Raw genomic sequence first — 16,373 nt, 5'->3', positions numbered from 1 at the left:
TTTTACCGTTAGGAAATCCTTCCTCAACCCCGTAGTTCTTTAGCTTTTTTTCAAATGATCCCAAGAGAGGGAGCACGGCAAAGCTCTTCTTGGGGATGTTCCAAGAAGGTGTTCTCCCTGCCATGTTTACAAGTTCAAAACCCACTGGCACTAAGCAGCTAGCACTCCTCACACGTTTACATGGGCCCAGCACCAGCTAATGCTCTTTTTTCTCCCTCTGCTTCTAGAGAATGAGCTGTGGTTACATCCTGTGCACGGTCCTCCTGTCCGTGGCCGTCCTTCTAGCTGTTACCGTGACTGGTGCCATCCTCTTCATGAACCACTACCACACGCCTGTCACCGAATCCCCGCCCATCATCAGCACCAATCCCGACGAAGCCAATGCCTTGGTCACGATCGAGAAAGCAGACAGCTCCCGCATCAACATATTCATCGACCCCAACTGCCCCGATCAAGCCAATGGCTTCACTCACTTGGAGGGCCTCCAGTCTTCCCTCCTGAGAGCTGTGACAGACCATGATGCCGAGACCAAGTCGTCGAAGGGGCAAGAGAGGGCCTTGCTGGTTGGCTTGTCGGATGAGGTGTCCAAGTTGCTCAGCCATGCCGCTCAGCTGAGAGCGGACTGCGACAGTCTGAAGAAGGGTCACAGCGCCATGGCGCAAGAGCTGAATGCCCTACAGAACGAACAAGGCCGCCTGATACAGGTGAGGAGAGTGGGCGAGATTCACATCCCGCTCCAGGTGTATGACCTGAGAAAGACCATGGTTTAGGCCTGGTTCAGATGGCCAGAGCGAATCCTGGCATTGCGCAATGTCCCCTCTCCTCTGATGTAGAGGAAGAATTCCACTTCAGTCCTGGCTCAGAACCAGACAATCTCTTATTATGGCGGAACTGGGCAATTCTGGCTTGTTCACGCTGGAGTTTCAAAATACAGCATGCTCTGAAGTGGACCTTCAACTCTTGTCATCCTACCAGTATTCCCTCTAACAGGAATTCCCAGATGCTGACGACTACAACTCCCAGAATCCCCAGCCAAAGGCTGTTGCAGCTGCGAGTTGTAGTGAGCAACATCTGGGAAGCCCTGTTATAGGGAACACTGCATCCAGCGGCGGCCCATTGTGTGTTTCTAAGGCAATGTTCAACCGGTTTCACATGAACGTATGGCCATTGTTTCCAATGGCCATTTGCTTGTAAAACTCTGTTGCACAATTTCAGCATTTGGGCAAGCATGCTGTTGTGAAACAGCTTGAACATTGCCATGGAAACACCCAGCTGTGCCTGTGGTGTGCAGAACACTCAGGGATGCTGACTGCATGTGGCCTTGGTTGAAGGCCATAGCTGAATGACTTTAGTTGGACTGATACAGCCAAATACAGCCCACACTATTTAGAAAAAGACAAGTGATGAATTAATATGGAGTACAAACCTTCTAGAGGAATTAAGATGGATGGGTAGAACCCTGGAAGAGTAGGAAAGGGTAGGAAATATACATGAACTAGGAGGAAGGCAACACAAAAATACCACAGCATTTGTCATGCCTTTTGTTGATGTTCCCAGTGCATTTCAAATATATTTTCCAAAGCAATATTTTGCTTCTTTGGCTGACATACTGCACAATGCAAACACACCAAATTGTACTAATGGAGTCTAATGCTGTGCACTTTCCTCAGATCTCAACCTCTAACAAATTAAAAACCATTCAAAATTCCCAGCTGGTCTGATATTTACCATTGAGTTGGTCTGTAAAGTAAGTAGCTAAATATCTCCCCAAAGAAGTCCTTAGATGAAAAATTAGGACAAATCTATCCTTAAATTGCTGTTCTATTACCCTAATTGAGAATATGGCAGGGTACTAAGGTGAAACTCCAAAGAAAACCACAGGACTCTGTAGGCACCAGAAGTCGTAATCGACTCAACGGCACGACTCAATGGCACACTTTACCTTTACCTTAGCACTAATGAGGGGCAGGGGGTGGGGAGAAAAAGCAGAAAAGCCAGGGCAAAAAGCAGAAGCAAAAGGCAGAAAAAGAGGGACAGGAGGGAGAAAGCAGGGATTGCATCCCCCCTCCCTCCAAACACACTAGTAAAAGATCAGACTTACCCGGCAGCCAGGACTCTTCTAGAGCAGGGAGCTTCCTCCAGCCCCTCCTCCCCTGCCTGCAACTTCCTCTTTTGATCTTACTGGCTGGAACAGCTGCTACTCAAGCTGTTCCAGCCAGTCTGATTCCTAGGGAACTCCTCCCAGGAAGAAGGGGGAAATGTTGTTTTTTTAAAAAAAGACTCCCAAGTGTATTTTTTACCCATTATTTTATTTTTCTGGAGGGCAGTCCCAGGAGCTGCCCCCTAGGAATCCGACTGGCCGCTGTTCCAGCCAATAAGATCAAAAGAAGTTACAGGCAGGGGAGGAGGGGCTGGAGGAAGCTCCCTGCCCTAGCTGTTGGCAAGTCTGATCTTTTACTAGCTTGGGTTTTTGGGGGGGAGGGGGGTTGTTTTTTGGGGGGTGGGAATGGTTCCTCCTGCCACTACTGGTCATGGGTGTTGTATCTATTTCCTGCCCTGATCAAGGGGTTGGACTAGAAGACTCCAAGGTTCCTTCCCGGTCTAGAATCCTATGATTCTAAATGGCATGAGCCTGTCCAAGGAGATCCGAGGTCAAGTCTGCAAACACTTGCAATCTTTTGTCTTCACCCTCCTTGAAGGAGGGCTGCGAGACGAGTAAAAAGGTTCGTCCACTTTTAAGAAACCATGTGCATCTTTTCGCACGTAAGGTTTTGAGCTAACTTGCCGAAAAGGAAAGGAAGGAAGCTAAATGCTGGCGAGCCCTCAGGATATGGGCTTACCTCCGTGAACTCCTTTGCATTTTGATTGAAGACATCAAAGGAGGCACTGCAGATTCAGCACTGATGCCTGGGGCAAGGTTAGAGGGAAACAGAAGGGCCGTTAGTTCCCTGTAGTGCAAAACCCTGCCATGAAATGGTTGTCTATTTCACTGAGTGCGGCTTAATTGAGTTAGGGGGCTCACGGGGCCTCAGCCCCACAACGTGCTTTTGGAGCCCCTGAAACGGAGTGCTTCAAACTTGCTGAAGCCACATAATATAGTTTCATCAGAGCTGGGATCATTTCACTCATCACGGTGGGATATTTAGCGAAAGGGCAGGATTTAAGAACAAAAACATAATTAAAATGCTCAGTTAATTAATGGTTACAACGAAGTAACAAAGTTTGTTTTCCTTGCGAAACTTATTTGAGTCTCATCCTACTAGTCCAGCTGGGCCTTGAACGGTTCAGGCCCCTGAACCATAAAGGTTCAGCCACTCACACAGACATCTGCTGCAAAAGCAAAAGGATTTCCTGCAGTTTTTTCACATGACCTATCTCACCCTGAGGCCTTCTGGGTGTACTACTTAAAGATATACAATATGAAAACGTGTTGCTGTGACTAAAAGGAGAAGAAAAGGACGACCAGCAGCAAGGTGGATGGACTTGATCACAACAATGAATGCCCCACTGAGAGACCTTAAAGGCCAAGTTGAAGACAGGATCATTCTAGAGAGAATCTACCTATGTGGTTGCTAAGAGTCGACGCCGACTTGACGGCAGTTAATCCATCAATCAACGTGTTCAATCTTTTGAGAAGTAGGCATCCTTCGCTCACAGCAAAGCCAATGGACTCTAACCGAGAAATCATTAAATTTGTATTTTATTCTAACAATATAATACACAATACATAACATTTGACACATTTTCTCTTTAAAGCATTCTCTGCTTTGGTTTCTAAATATAACTCTCAAAAATTCAATAAGGGCAACCTGCTTTTTCAATAAATAATAATAATGATGATGATAATTAATAATAATGATGTTTCATTTTACCTGCTCACAGCTGCTTTCAGAGAGCCAGACCAACATGGCAAGACTTGTGAGTTCAGTAAGTGATATCCTGGACACCTTGCAGAAGGACCGCAGCATGCTCCGTCCGCGGCTCAAGGCTGACCTTCAGAAATCTCCGGCCAAGAGTGCCCGGCCAAAAGGATGCTCCAATGGTGAGGAATGGTGCTTCCTGATCTTACACACAAACCTAGGAAGCTGCATCAGAGCCTTGGTCCGTCTAGCTCACTAACTTCTGCATCAACTGGAAAGAGCCCAGCCCATGTCAGGACTCGAACCTGAACCTTCTGCAGGAGAGAGTCATTGCCCTGCCACTGAAACTCATCCCCTTGTTTGGGCAAAAAGTAAAAAAAAGGTGGGGGGATTTGGGCCATGTCCAAAACCAATCTAGGTTTGGCAGTCTCCAAATTCTGTGGCTGTTGTCAACATACATTCACTTGGGGTTAGAGCTGAAATGAGAATCTGCACCAATCTCTTTGCATTTTGCTTTTAAAAATTGACTTTGAGGGATCCTTTAAAAAAAGCCTTTGGGTGGTGGTTGTTTTTTTAAACTGAACAGTTTTTTTAAAAAACCAAAACCCATATTATATGACAGTTGTTTAGCAAAGCCGGTGGGAAACATCCCCCCCAAACGAACACTCCCAGTGATCACTCACTACTGAATTTCAGCTGCAAATGAATATGAGAGAGAGAGAGAGAGAAGAGAACATTGGCTTGGGACTCCATTTGCCCAGAGCTTGGAGAGAAGTGGAGCAGAGGGTGTTTTAGTGAAGGCAAACAGTTATCACAGGCGAGAGAGCCCGAATCCAAAAGCTGAAGCAGTGAGGTTGTAATTTAGACCATTAATGAGCTCTGCTCTCTCTGTCTCTCTCCTCTTTCCCTCCCTTCCGCCTCCGCACGGCACTGCAGGCTCCCGGCCCCGGGACTGTTTTGACATCTACACAAGTGGACAACAAGAGGATGGGGTTTTTTCCGTCTTCCCCACTCACTACCCTGAGGGCTTCCAGGTCTACTGTGACATGACAACAGACAGCGGGGGATGGACGGTAAGGGCTCACGGCCTGCCGGGCTAACTTCCTTTGACGTACTTGTTGAAGGAAGAGGCCCCCTGGCTTTGCCAGCTCCACGGGCTGGTCGGAACACGCGACCTTCCGTCAAGGTTGAAGCAAAAGGCCGTGGCAGGGAACAGATGCTGAGGCCTTGTGGAGCCTCAGGAGGAAGGGAAATGCTCGGTGTCATTGTGGATGGATGGACAGGGTCGGGTGGGTCCCAGGAGCACCATGCTAGACTGCCACCAAGTGGCCAGTGGTAGGGCCAACCCTGGGCATTTGGACATGCAGGGTGAAATATGAAATCATTGGACACTGGGTCCTCTTTTCATCCATCACTGCAATTCCAGTGGTGCCCTCATTGCTGTCGTAATCGAGTCCATCCACCTGGCTGCTGGTCGTCCTCCTCTTCTCTTTCCTTCAACTTTCCCCAGCATTATAGACTTCTCAAGGGAGCTGGGTCTTCGCATAATGTTTCCAAAGTATGATAGTTCAAAGCCATGAGATCTTGGCAGTACAATGCCCCCAAAACAGTAGTCAAGCCTACAGGTTACCAGCATATGTGCCACTGTTTTAAGGTCATTTGCCTCCAGAAATGGTTGTAGCAGACTTAACAGCCGAAGGTGGAAAAAAGTGCTCCTGGCCACTGCCTCAACTTGAGAAACCAGAGTGAGTTTTGGATCCAGGAGCACTTCCAAGCTACATGTTCTTCTGGGGGGGAGTGTAGCCCAATCCAGAACAGGCATATCTAAACCATTTCTCAGATCTTAATGCCCCACAATCTGACTTATTTAGATTCAACTTCAGTTTGTTATCCTTCATCCAGCCCATTACCACCTCAAGGCAGGCATTTAGGGAACTTGTGCCATTTCCTGATGAAACTGATATGGAGAAATAGATTTGGGTGTCATAGACATATTGATAACACCCTGCACCAAATTTCCTGATGCTCTCTCCCAGACATTTCATGTAGCTGTTAAAGAGCATTGGAGACAGTATGGAGCCTTGTGGAACTCCATACAGTAATTCTCGCTTTGCAGAGAACTGTTTGCAGAACTACAGTCTCCAAGTGACACTATCTGGACACCAGAGAGGTAGGAACGGAACCACTGCAAAACAGTGCCACCCAATCCTATTTCCATCAGGTCAGAAGGATACCATCATTGATGGTATTGAAAGTCGCCAAGAGATCTAAAATGATCAGCAGAGTCACACTCCCTCTGTCAATACCTAGTTGGAGATAAGGAAGAAAGCTGGTCTTGTGGTAGCAAGCATGACTTGTCCCCTTAGCTAAGTAGGGTCTGCTAGAAGTGTGAGCACTGCAAGATATTTCCCTCAGGGGATGGAGCCACTCTGGGAAGAGCATCGAGGTCCCAAGTTCCCTCCCTGGCAGCATCTCCAAGATAGGGCTGAGAGAGATTCTTGCCTGCAACCTTGGAGAAGCCGCTGCCAGTCTGTGTAGACCATACTGAGTGAGATGGACCTATGGTCTGACTCGTTATATGGCAGCTTCCTATGTTCCTATGTTTGAGATCATCCATCAGGCTGACCAAGGCAGTCTCAACCCCACAGCCCTCCCGAAAGCCAGTTTGAAATGCGTCTAGATAATCAGTTTCCTCCAAGACTGTTTGGAGCTAAGAGGCCATCGTCCTCTCAATCACCTTGCCCAACCATGGAAAATGGTTGGCCTCCAATGGAGGCCTTCATTGTTTAAAGAAGTCTCATTCACTCTATACCCACAGACACATCTTTCCTGAGCATATCCCGGTGTAAAAAGTAGTGCATTCAGCTAATTTCAGTGGCCGGATTGTGTATGCAAAATTTGGTATCCATAGGTCATTGAGAAGTATGATCTTAGTTTGCACAAACAACAACCTTCTTCAAAATACATATAGCAAAATCATTGTGTCCCTTGCTTTGCTCCCTCTCTGCTCCCCCAAACTTGTTCTAGCTTGAGAGAATCCCTGCTTGAGCATATATCTTGAGCAGGAGTTAGTTACTTCAAGAAGTAACTGGCCCACATTAATTGAGTGTTTGGCCTCAAAACAGAACAGAGTGGTTGAAAGTTCATTAGTGACTCTTTCTCCACCAGACAATCCGACCCTTGACCTGCCATTTTCTCCAGCCAAGATGAAATTCTTGATCAAAAGCTGACAAGTTTTTCCCTCTGGGAGGAGAATCGTCAATGTGACTTTCCCTCAGAGCGTTGGGGTCATCGTAGCAGCACATATCTTTGCCAAAGCAGATCTGGAGCCTGGATGGTCCCGACAGGGGCCGCCTGTGGGAACAAACAACAGGGCTGAAGAAATGCCAACCCAGCGTGACAAGGAAGCTGCACTCGAAGTTGCTAATGGTGGCAGCTTACTGAGTGAGCGCCAGGAAAGTTAACTTGAAGAAGGAGAGACATGTGGACATGCTAATTCTGCAAACTGGCTGTGCAGAACATGCTTGCTCCCACGAGACCAGCTCTCCCCGCTCTCTCAGCAGGGCACACTCTTGTTTTCCGATCCCCTGGGAATAAAAAGCCAGGTAGGAGCAGGAGGGAAAGGAAGTGACCGTCTGCTAAGCAGCACCTGGGTCAGGGGGCTTTCTGCCCTACCTTGTTCAAGACCCGGGTCCGACTGCTGGGTAGGGTGAACCTCTAAGTTGTGCGCATGTGTGTGCACTCACATGTTTTTGGATGTCAGCTCAGTTAATTTTAGATCCTGCTCATGTTGACTCAGGAAGGCCCCACTCTGAATGCAGGTGTGCACACACTGCCTTGATACTTCCGCCCAGGAAGAAATTCATTCCACACACAGATGAAAAAAATTAGAGGGAACCCTGCTCCTCATCTCTCCACTGGGTATCCTGGAGATCTGGCAGACTGGAGAGGGATGATGGGTGGTCCCCGGCATCCATACACCCTGCCTTCCCCAGAGACTCAGTACTGGGGGTGATTCCCGCTCTATGTGCCTTCACAGAGAGTAGATCAAGTAGCAGCCAGGGCAGGCCATTCACACGAGATCAGAAGAGATCCTCAGGGGATGGAGCTGCTCTGGGATGAGCAGAAGGTTCCAAGTTCTCCAAGATAGGGCTGGGAGAGACTCCTGCCTGCAACCTTGGAGAAGCCGCTGCCAGTCTGTGAAGACAATACTGAGCTAGACGGACCAAGGGTCTGACTCAGTATACGGCAGCTTCCTATGTTCCTTGTGAGCGCGCATCCCTCCCGGATGGCTGGACCATTCTTTTCTTAGCCGTTATTTATTTTGCTATGCTGCCAGGAGCGTTTTAATGGATAAAGCACACACACACACACACACACACACACACACACACACACACACACACACAAAAGGTAGAAGAGAAAGCTGAGTGTGAACGTTACGTTTCAAGAGGGCTACGAGGAGGGAGGGTGCTTGAGCCACCGGAGAGGAATGTTGGAGACCACTGCAGATCTCCTTCCCCTGAAATCAAGGCAGGGATGCTGGCAGGAGTGCCGATGACAGCATGGCGGATGCCCACCATTGAGATGGACGGCACGAGCTGCGATCATGGTGCGGCCAGGCTGGGAGGCCTGACTCGCAGCCGTGTCTCCCATCCCGCTTTCTGACAAATCAGTATGTACAAGTGGCTGCGGTGCCTTTTCTGCAGGGGCGTGGAGGATGGGAGCGACGTCTGCACCGTGCTTTCTCCCAACCCACCGTGCTATTACAGACACCCATCAAGAGAAGAGGCCTGCCAGAGAAAATTGTTTGGGGAGTCGATTGCAGCTTGTTCGTTAAAGACAAACGCCGAGGATGCCGCTTGGGACCCATCCCTTTTTCTGCACTTGGAGCCAACATTTCCATCGACACTAGGATGAAAAGATGACTTTGGGCTCACCATTAGGGAGATGCTCAAATGAATGGGAGCCAGAACAGAGGGCCATTTTTTGCACGCCCCCCCCATCTAACTAGCACTTCCCCCTGTGTCTGCACTTGACATGGGTAAAATCCTCTGTACCACGATGCAGAGATAGGGTTGCCGTCTCCTCCCCTGCCAGTGTCATGCTGAAGTGATCCCCGTGTAGAAAATGTGCCACTTGCCCTGTCAGTGACAGGGTGGATTCTCCACCTGCAGGTCAGAATTGGATATAAGCAGGCTGTGAGTATCTCACAGGATCAACCTTCTTCTACTCAGCAGATTCTAGAGGTCTACTGGGAGTCAGGATGTGCCCGAAATTGATCTATAAATCTTTCCATATGAGGTCATATCATTTCTTTCTCTTAAGCTCCGTTGCCAACAAGCCCGTGACAAGCTGTGGGAGAAAAATTCACTCCGCTCCTGACAGGGCGTGCTGCTTTTCTGTGCATGACGATGAAGCAATCAGAGGCGCGCTTCAGTGTGGGAAAGAGAGAGCAGACAGGGAGGGAGACCGAGCGACATTGGTGCAACTGAGCACTGCAGGGATGTTTCCCCGACTCACAGAGACATTGTATCCCTGGTGTGGTGTGGCATCGTGGCATGTTAGCAAAAAAAAAGCCAAAAGATCATATGAACCCAGGGATAATGCTGGGGGGGGGGAGTAGCAAAATTTCCCTTTCTGCAACTTTGAATCACATGGATTCAAAGAGCAGCACATTCACGACACACAGAGACACACCTGTGGGCTTGAATTCTGTGTTTGTAGCAGAGCAGAGTTATACCTGCGAGAGGCGCAAAGCGTCGGGGAAGAGGAGGAAGAGGCATCCCTTGGAAAGGGCTCACACAGGCCACCCTGCTGCACAACCTCTCCAGCTCAGATCCTTAAACTTGCATTAAGAGCTGGAGGAGTTGCTACCTCAAGAGTAGGAGGTGATGATGACAGAGATAGCTGTGTGTCTCTGTCTGTCTCAAGCTCTTCAAGATCTCCTCCACTCTGAAAAGAAAATGGTTTCACCACTGGGCAAATGCCGCAGTGGATCTGTTAGAGATGGCTCCTAGAGATGTCTCCTGCTCTGTTGCATGACATCTCCACCCATTATCTCTTGCTGTCCGCTGTGTTTGGCACCCCCTGGGATAACCATAACCTTCATGGTGCCACCTTCAAATCCCTCCTCCAGACCCACCTTTCCTTTGAAACCTTTGGCAACCACTCTGCCCTCACTGTCAACTGAACTATAAAGTATGTGGGATGGTGTTCATGTTCACCCCTGGGGCATTAACCCCTTTCACTCCTTTTGTGGTTTTCTTCACTGCCACAACTTAGACCGTAAGCCCCTTGAGAGAGAAACTTATCACTTTACATAAGAACAGAAGAACAGCCCTGCTGGATCAGGCCCAAGGCCCATCTAGTCCAGCATCCTGTTTCACACGTTAGCCCACCAGATGCCTCTGGGGAGCCCACAGGCAAGAGGTGAAGGCATGCCCTCCCTCCTGCTGTTACTCCCCTGCAACTGGTACTCAGAGGCATCCTGCCTTTGAGGCTGGAGGTGGCCTGTAGCCCTCCGACTAGTAGCCGATGATAGACTTCTCCTCCATGAAGTTATCCAAACGCCTCTTAAAGCCATCCACTTGACAAAATGGCAGCAGTGCCCTTTAATTTTAGCACCTTGTAATGAACTAGCAATGATCATAGACCACACTTGTTGCTCTCCTCCATCTGAGGGATGCAAGACTGTCACAGTAGCTTGCCAACGCTTGGCCCATTCTGGATCCTCCTTCTTAATCCTGAGGTGGACTCCGGAGGCCAGCCAATGCCGCAAGAGTGAAGGGAAGCGATTTTTCTTTATATGCCAGAAACCAAGACAGGCTTCAGACAAAACCTCTTGCACACCGCTGCACATGTTGGCCCTGCTAGTTGGGCCTTTGAGTTAAATCTGTTTTGACTGTACCGTCATGGCTGCTGTTCACTCAGGGAACTGGCGGAGGGGGAATCAAACCTCCATCAAAAATGGTATCCCTTTCCTCAAAATCAACGTGAATTTTTTTTTTTTTTGTTTAGAAGCGACAGAAATGGGAAGGGTTTTTAAACTAGTGGAATAACAGTGTATGCCAGAGGGCATGAGAGAGAGAGAGAGAGAGAAATTTCCCCTGTGAAATGGTCATTTGTATTTCCTGTCACAGTTTTGACTCTGATTTTTTGCCACAGCTCACAGCAGGTAGGAGCTGGTCACAAAGCCAACTCCTGTTTCTGGCCTAAATGCATAATTCACTTCTAGTTAAAGACAAAGAAAAGGAGGATTCATGCTTCTGAGGGTGAAAATATACCCAGAAACAGCTGCTCACAGGGGTGACCCTGAGGCAAGGTGCAAAATGCTGCTTCGGCCCATGGCCCTGGTGGAAGCCAGCCAGCCCACTTCCCAAACCAGCCTTTGCAAGCTCTGAAATGTGAGAGGGCACCGGACACCTTATTGCATCTGGCACCTGAGGCAGTTTGGTCTAAGCAGCCAGAGAGGCGGAGGGGGGCTCTGCCCTCCGTTCCCTTTAAATTTAGGTAATCAGTGACTGGCATGGGCATGTGTGGGCCAATGGGCTAGTAATATTTTTGGCGGGCTACTAAATGGTTGTGGGTGCATGTTCAGAGCCTCCTTCCCAATGGCGCTGCAGCATCTTTTCCACATTTCCTTCTGGTTGTCTGAAAGGGATGCAAGTTAACAGAAAAGTGACTCTGCTCCGGGCTGACCCAGGGAGGCAACGGTTTTCTAATCAGAAGCGGACAGTGAAGACCAACCAATATTCACTTATTTTCTTACCTTGGAAAGAGTAAGAGGCTCCTTCTTTTGGAGCTGTGAACACTTCCATTAGGAACATAGGAAGCTGCCATACACTGAGTCAGACCATTGGTCTATCTAGCTCAGGATTGTCTTCACAGACTGGCAGCAGCTTCTCCAAGGTGCAGGCAGGAGTCTCTCTCAGCCCTATCTTGGAGATGCTGCCAGGGAGGGAACTTGGAAGCTTTTGCTCTTCCCAGAGTGGCTCCATCCCCTGAGGGGAAGATCTTACAGTGCTCACACACATCAAGTCTCCCATTCAGATGCAACCAGGGTGGACCCTGCTTAGCTAAGGGGACAAGTCATGCTTGCTACCACAAGACCAGCTCTCCTCTCCTCTCCTCTCCTCTCCTCTCCCTTGTGATCCAGCAATAACACCAAGTCTTCAGAGATATAAGCTCAAGCTAGGATGTTTTTGCAGATGCAAAGAGGATCTCGCTACCCTGTATTATTGGCACCCCAATAATTTGCTGCCAGAGGTGACTGCTTGGCCTTGCCTCATAAGACTATGTGCATCTGTTAGACATGTTTTTGTGCGACAAACTGGTGGTAGCAAGAGGGGGTGGCACATTAATTTTTTAAAAAATCAGTGTTTCTAGCCCTCATGACTACAGGAGGGGAAAAAAAATCATCTAACACATAACCAGCCATGATTGGAGGGCCTGTGGCTTACACACAGGCTGTGGCTTTTGCGTGCCACTTTGCAGTCTGTATGAAGCTGTTCCTGAACTCCCACAAAAGGGATAATCACAACAGGCATTTGTCAGCAAGCAAAGCTGTACGTGCCACTAATCTCCCCAAGGCGTTTGAATAATCAGGCCTTTAGTGGGGGGTGGGGGGAGTAGTGTGGGGGGGGGGAGCTCTGAGCTAATACACTCAAGCCCCTGCAAACCCTTCTTTGAAAGTGCCGTGGACAACTGGCCTACTTTGCAGCCCGAGGTCAAAGCAGATTTAAGGAGCTGCATTATCGCCTTCCCTCCAAACCACCCCTCCTCCTCATCTGTGGCACACTGATGCAGGAACCAATAAGAACCTGGCAGGGCAGCACCCTGCACAGCAATCAACTTCAGGCCCCTTTCTGGCTAAAGCACCCTTCTGTCATCAGCCGATTCAAATCAAGAGCCCTTTCAAAGGGGCTTAACAGCAGCTTCTCAAGTGCTCAGTGAGCAGATAAAAATTAAGGCTCTAATTCTAGAAGGTAAGCACCGTATGGATCAGAGAGAGCGAGCACTGAGCCAATGTCACTTGTGGCATCTCCCCACCCATCGCTGTGCTTTGAACGTACGGTACAAGTGTCCCTCTGCTGCAGACTTGCAAAATTATCCTCTGTGTGTGTGTGTGTGTGTGTGTGAGAGAGAGAGAGAGAGAGAGGGAGGGAGGGAGGGAGGGGGGGGGCACTTTCCTAGAGTCCAGCAAGGATATTAGCAGAGATCTCAACAAAGAATGAAGCAGAGAAAAGGGATCAAAGACAGCTCAGAATCAGGACCATGGACAGATCACTGGGCAGATTCATAAAAGCAGCTGGAATTGAGACGTTGCTCTGGGGCTTAAATGGGCCTGCCGCCAGACTGATGTCTCCAACTCTAACGGAGCTGCTAAGGGGGTGTCCTGTATTTCTCAAACACAGGCTCCAGTGAGGCTAAGGAGTTTCTTGTTCTTCTGGGGTGTCAGAGGAGAAGGGCTCCTTAGGTTATACCAGTGCAGCTTGAGAGATCCGTTTGTTCATGACAGGATCAGCAATGACTCCACAAGTGGATGAACCAGGACTGGAGGGCTGAGGCAGGAATCAGGAGCCAAGGACACAACAGGAATCAAGTTGAGTAAATCCGCCCGGAACCAGAGAGCCGAGACAGGAGCGAAGAGCGTGTCGGCAGCCAAAGCCAAGTACCTGTCAGGAGGTCGGAACAAGAACCAGGAGTTGAAGCCACACAGATCTCCACCCAGCAGTGAAGAGGAGCGAAGAGGAGGTCACAAGCAGGGAAGCAGAAGTCACAAGCCGGCCAGAGATCACACCATGGGTTCAAGAGAAACAGCAAGGAGAGGCACGCCATACCATGATCTAGGCAGTAGGCCTCTTGTACCCTTCCTGTCTGCAGGGAGGCCAACGACAGGCTTCCACGGGCAGAGTCAGCGCAGGGCCTGGATGAGTACTGCCATGTCATGGATCACCACTGGAGGCAGTGTGGAGCAGAAGCCTTGCCACAAGGAGCTCCGACCCAGAGACCGCTCCAGTTGTGAGGGGCCCATTGGCAAAGAGCCTTGGTGGTAACAGGCCTCCCAAGGTCCCTCATACTGGTGTATGGTGGCCTCTATGTGGGGAGAACTTCCAGTTGTGGATGGGAGGCCCCGATGAAGTGGCAGCAGAGCAGAGGCTCCACCATTGTAAGGCCCTCCAGGGTCTGGCCATGATAGCCTCAGGATGCCGACTCTGCCGTTGGACCAGCCACTTTCCTCTTTGCTCCATCTACCCCTTCAGCCTCCTCCCTTCAGGTCACATCAGGGGAGCTGGAAGCTTGATCAAGATCAGGTCTGCTCAACTGTGGCCCTCCAGCTGTTTTTGGACTACAACTCCCATAATCCCCAGCCACAGTGGCCAATAGCCAGGGATTATGGGAGTTGTAGGCCAACATCTGCAGGAGGGCCAAAGTTGAGCAGGCCTGATCAAGATGCTGCACCATTCCTTCACTTCCAGAAGGAGGCGCTCGGAAGTTTGAGATCAGGCAGATCTGTTGAATTAGACCCCATGACTGATAATCAGCAAGATTCCAGGTGATTCTGATCCTGGGCATTCCTTGTGCATGTTTTTGCAAGCAATATATAATAAAACGAGCTGTGCAGCAAAATGAAGAAGGTTTTCGTTCTCGTTTCCCCAAAATATTGACTTCTCTCATTTGCGGTTAAGCACACATGCACCAAACTGTACCGGCTACTCCCTAAGTGGGCCATTCATGGAGCAACAGAAACAGAGCAGAAGTTTGGAGCTGATGCATCCATGGTGGCGCGTGACATCTAGAAGCTGCAACGATGTACTCTTGGACAGTTTATGCAGCATGAAATTGCCTGAATTTGTTCAAGAAGAACCATCCAGAGCTGTGCAAAGAACTTCCGAAAGTATTTGTGCAACTCATAAGGAGAAAATGGGAGTGAGACTGTAGCAGAGCAGTATACTATCTTTCCCTCTAGCGCTCATGTCATGGAGACTGCAGCAGAAACAAGTACTTTTTCACACTTCTAAGAGAGGAATGTGTGGGAAGTTAACTATGTGTGAAATCAACTACTGCGATGGTCTCCAGCATAAATGGTCTGTAAAAGGATTGCTCAGCCTCATGGAGTGTCGGTCTGTCAGCAGCAATAAGAGTTGGAAGGAGCCTTGGAGGTCATCTAGTCCATCCCTGACAGGGTGCCATCCAGACTCTACTGGACAATGCAGTGCTCGCTACTGCAGGAGGCAGATGGTTCTACTGCCAAACAACAGACTTGTTTTCCAATTTGAACACTTATCAATTAGAAAACTGCTTCTCGTGGTTTGCTTTAATCTGCTGGAAGAGAGCTGGTCTTGTGGTAGCAAGCATGACTTGTCCCCTTAGCTAAGCAGGGTCCACCCTGGCTGCATACGAATGGGAGACTTGATGTGTGATCACTGAGAGATCTTCCCCTCAGGGGATGGAGCCCCTCTGGGAGGAGCAGAAGGTTCCAAGTTCCCTCCCTGGCAGCATCTCCAAGATAGGGCTGAGAGAGACTCCTGCCTGCAACCTTGGAGAAGCCGCTGCCAGTCTGTGAAGACAATACTGAGCTAGATAGACCAAGGGTCTGACTCAGTATATGGCAGCTGCCTATGTTCTTATGCTTCCTTCTCATTTCAGCCCATTTGCTCCTCAGGAGCAAATGGAGCACAAATCTGCCTCTCCCTTTTAGATATCCAAAGACACCCTCCGTCTTCAGGCTAGACATCCCCAGTTCCTTCAACTATTCTTTATAGGATGATTTCCAGATTCCTCACCATCTTTGCCACCCTCCTCTGAACCAGTTCCAGTTTACCAGTGTCCAGAACACTGTTCCCTCTATGGTGTACACGCACACGCGCGCTCACGCATTTCCTGATGTCCGCTGAGTTAATTTTCGATGCTGCTCAGGTTGAATCAGGAAGGCCCCATGCTTGCAGAGCCCGGCTGCCATGAATCCAGCTGGGCAGTTATGCAACTGCTGCAGCCAACACATCTGGAAATGGCAGTCCCGACAGTAGTACGGACTACTACAACACCCCAATTCTTGCACCCCACCATTTTCAGCTGGGGAGGTGGACATCAGGGGCAGAGCCATGGTCACCGACGTAAATCATCCTTGAAGTAAATGAGAAGTCCAGTAAGCTCTACAGAGTTAGGGTTGCCACATGTCTAGGGCTGGGCCTAGACAGTCCAGGAATCCGACAGCCTGTCCAGGATGTAAGGAAAGTGTCATCCTGGACACAGAATGTCCAGGCATTTGAGCAGGAAGATTGCTTTTTTTGAATTCTACCCAATTTTCAGGTGCTCTTCTCCAGGCAATGTAGCTGGAGAAGCTCCACTCCCAGCTCCTGCTCCATAACTCCAAACCGCCCAGAGCCATTTTGGAAGGGCGGTATATAAATCAAATAAATAAATAAATAAATAAATAAAATAAAATAACTATATGAGCACCTAATCCTCTCCTGTGCAAAGATTGCTATAGGGGAGAAATGCGCGAAA

General features: G+C 49.1%; 1 protein-coding gene across 1 annotated transcript in view; it reads left to right on the top strand.

Annotated features, from left to right (window-relative positions):
- Window positions 1-16,373, top strand: part of FIBCD1 (fibrinogen C domain containing 1) — a 53,327-nt gene that overhangs the window by 23,266 nt on the left and 13,688 nt on the right. The window contains exons 2-4 of the mRNA XM_053282620.1: window positions 228-704; window positions 3,883-4,042; window positions 4,797-4,933. Of these exons, the coding sequence (XP_053138595.1) occupies window positions 228-704; window positions 3,883-4,042; window positions 4,797-4,933 (774 nt within the window). The remainder of the gene's footprint in view (window positions 1-227; window positions 705-3,882; window positions 4,043-4,796; window positions 4,934-16,373) is intronic.

This window comes from Hemicordylus capensis, chromosome 17 (assembly GCF_027244095.1).
Source record: "Hemicordylus capensis ecotype Gifberg chromosome 17, rHemCap1.1.pri, whole genome shotgun sequence".
NCBI lineage: Eukaryota > Metazoa > Chordata > Lepidosauria > Squamata > Cordylidae > Hemicordylus > Hemicordylus capensis.
The sequence above is the reverse complement of the archived record's forward strand: the minus strand, read 5'-3'. Positions and strand labels throughout refer to the sequence as shown.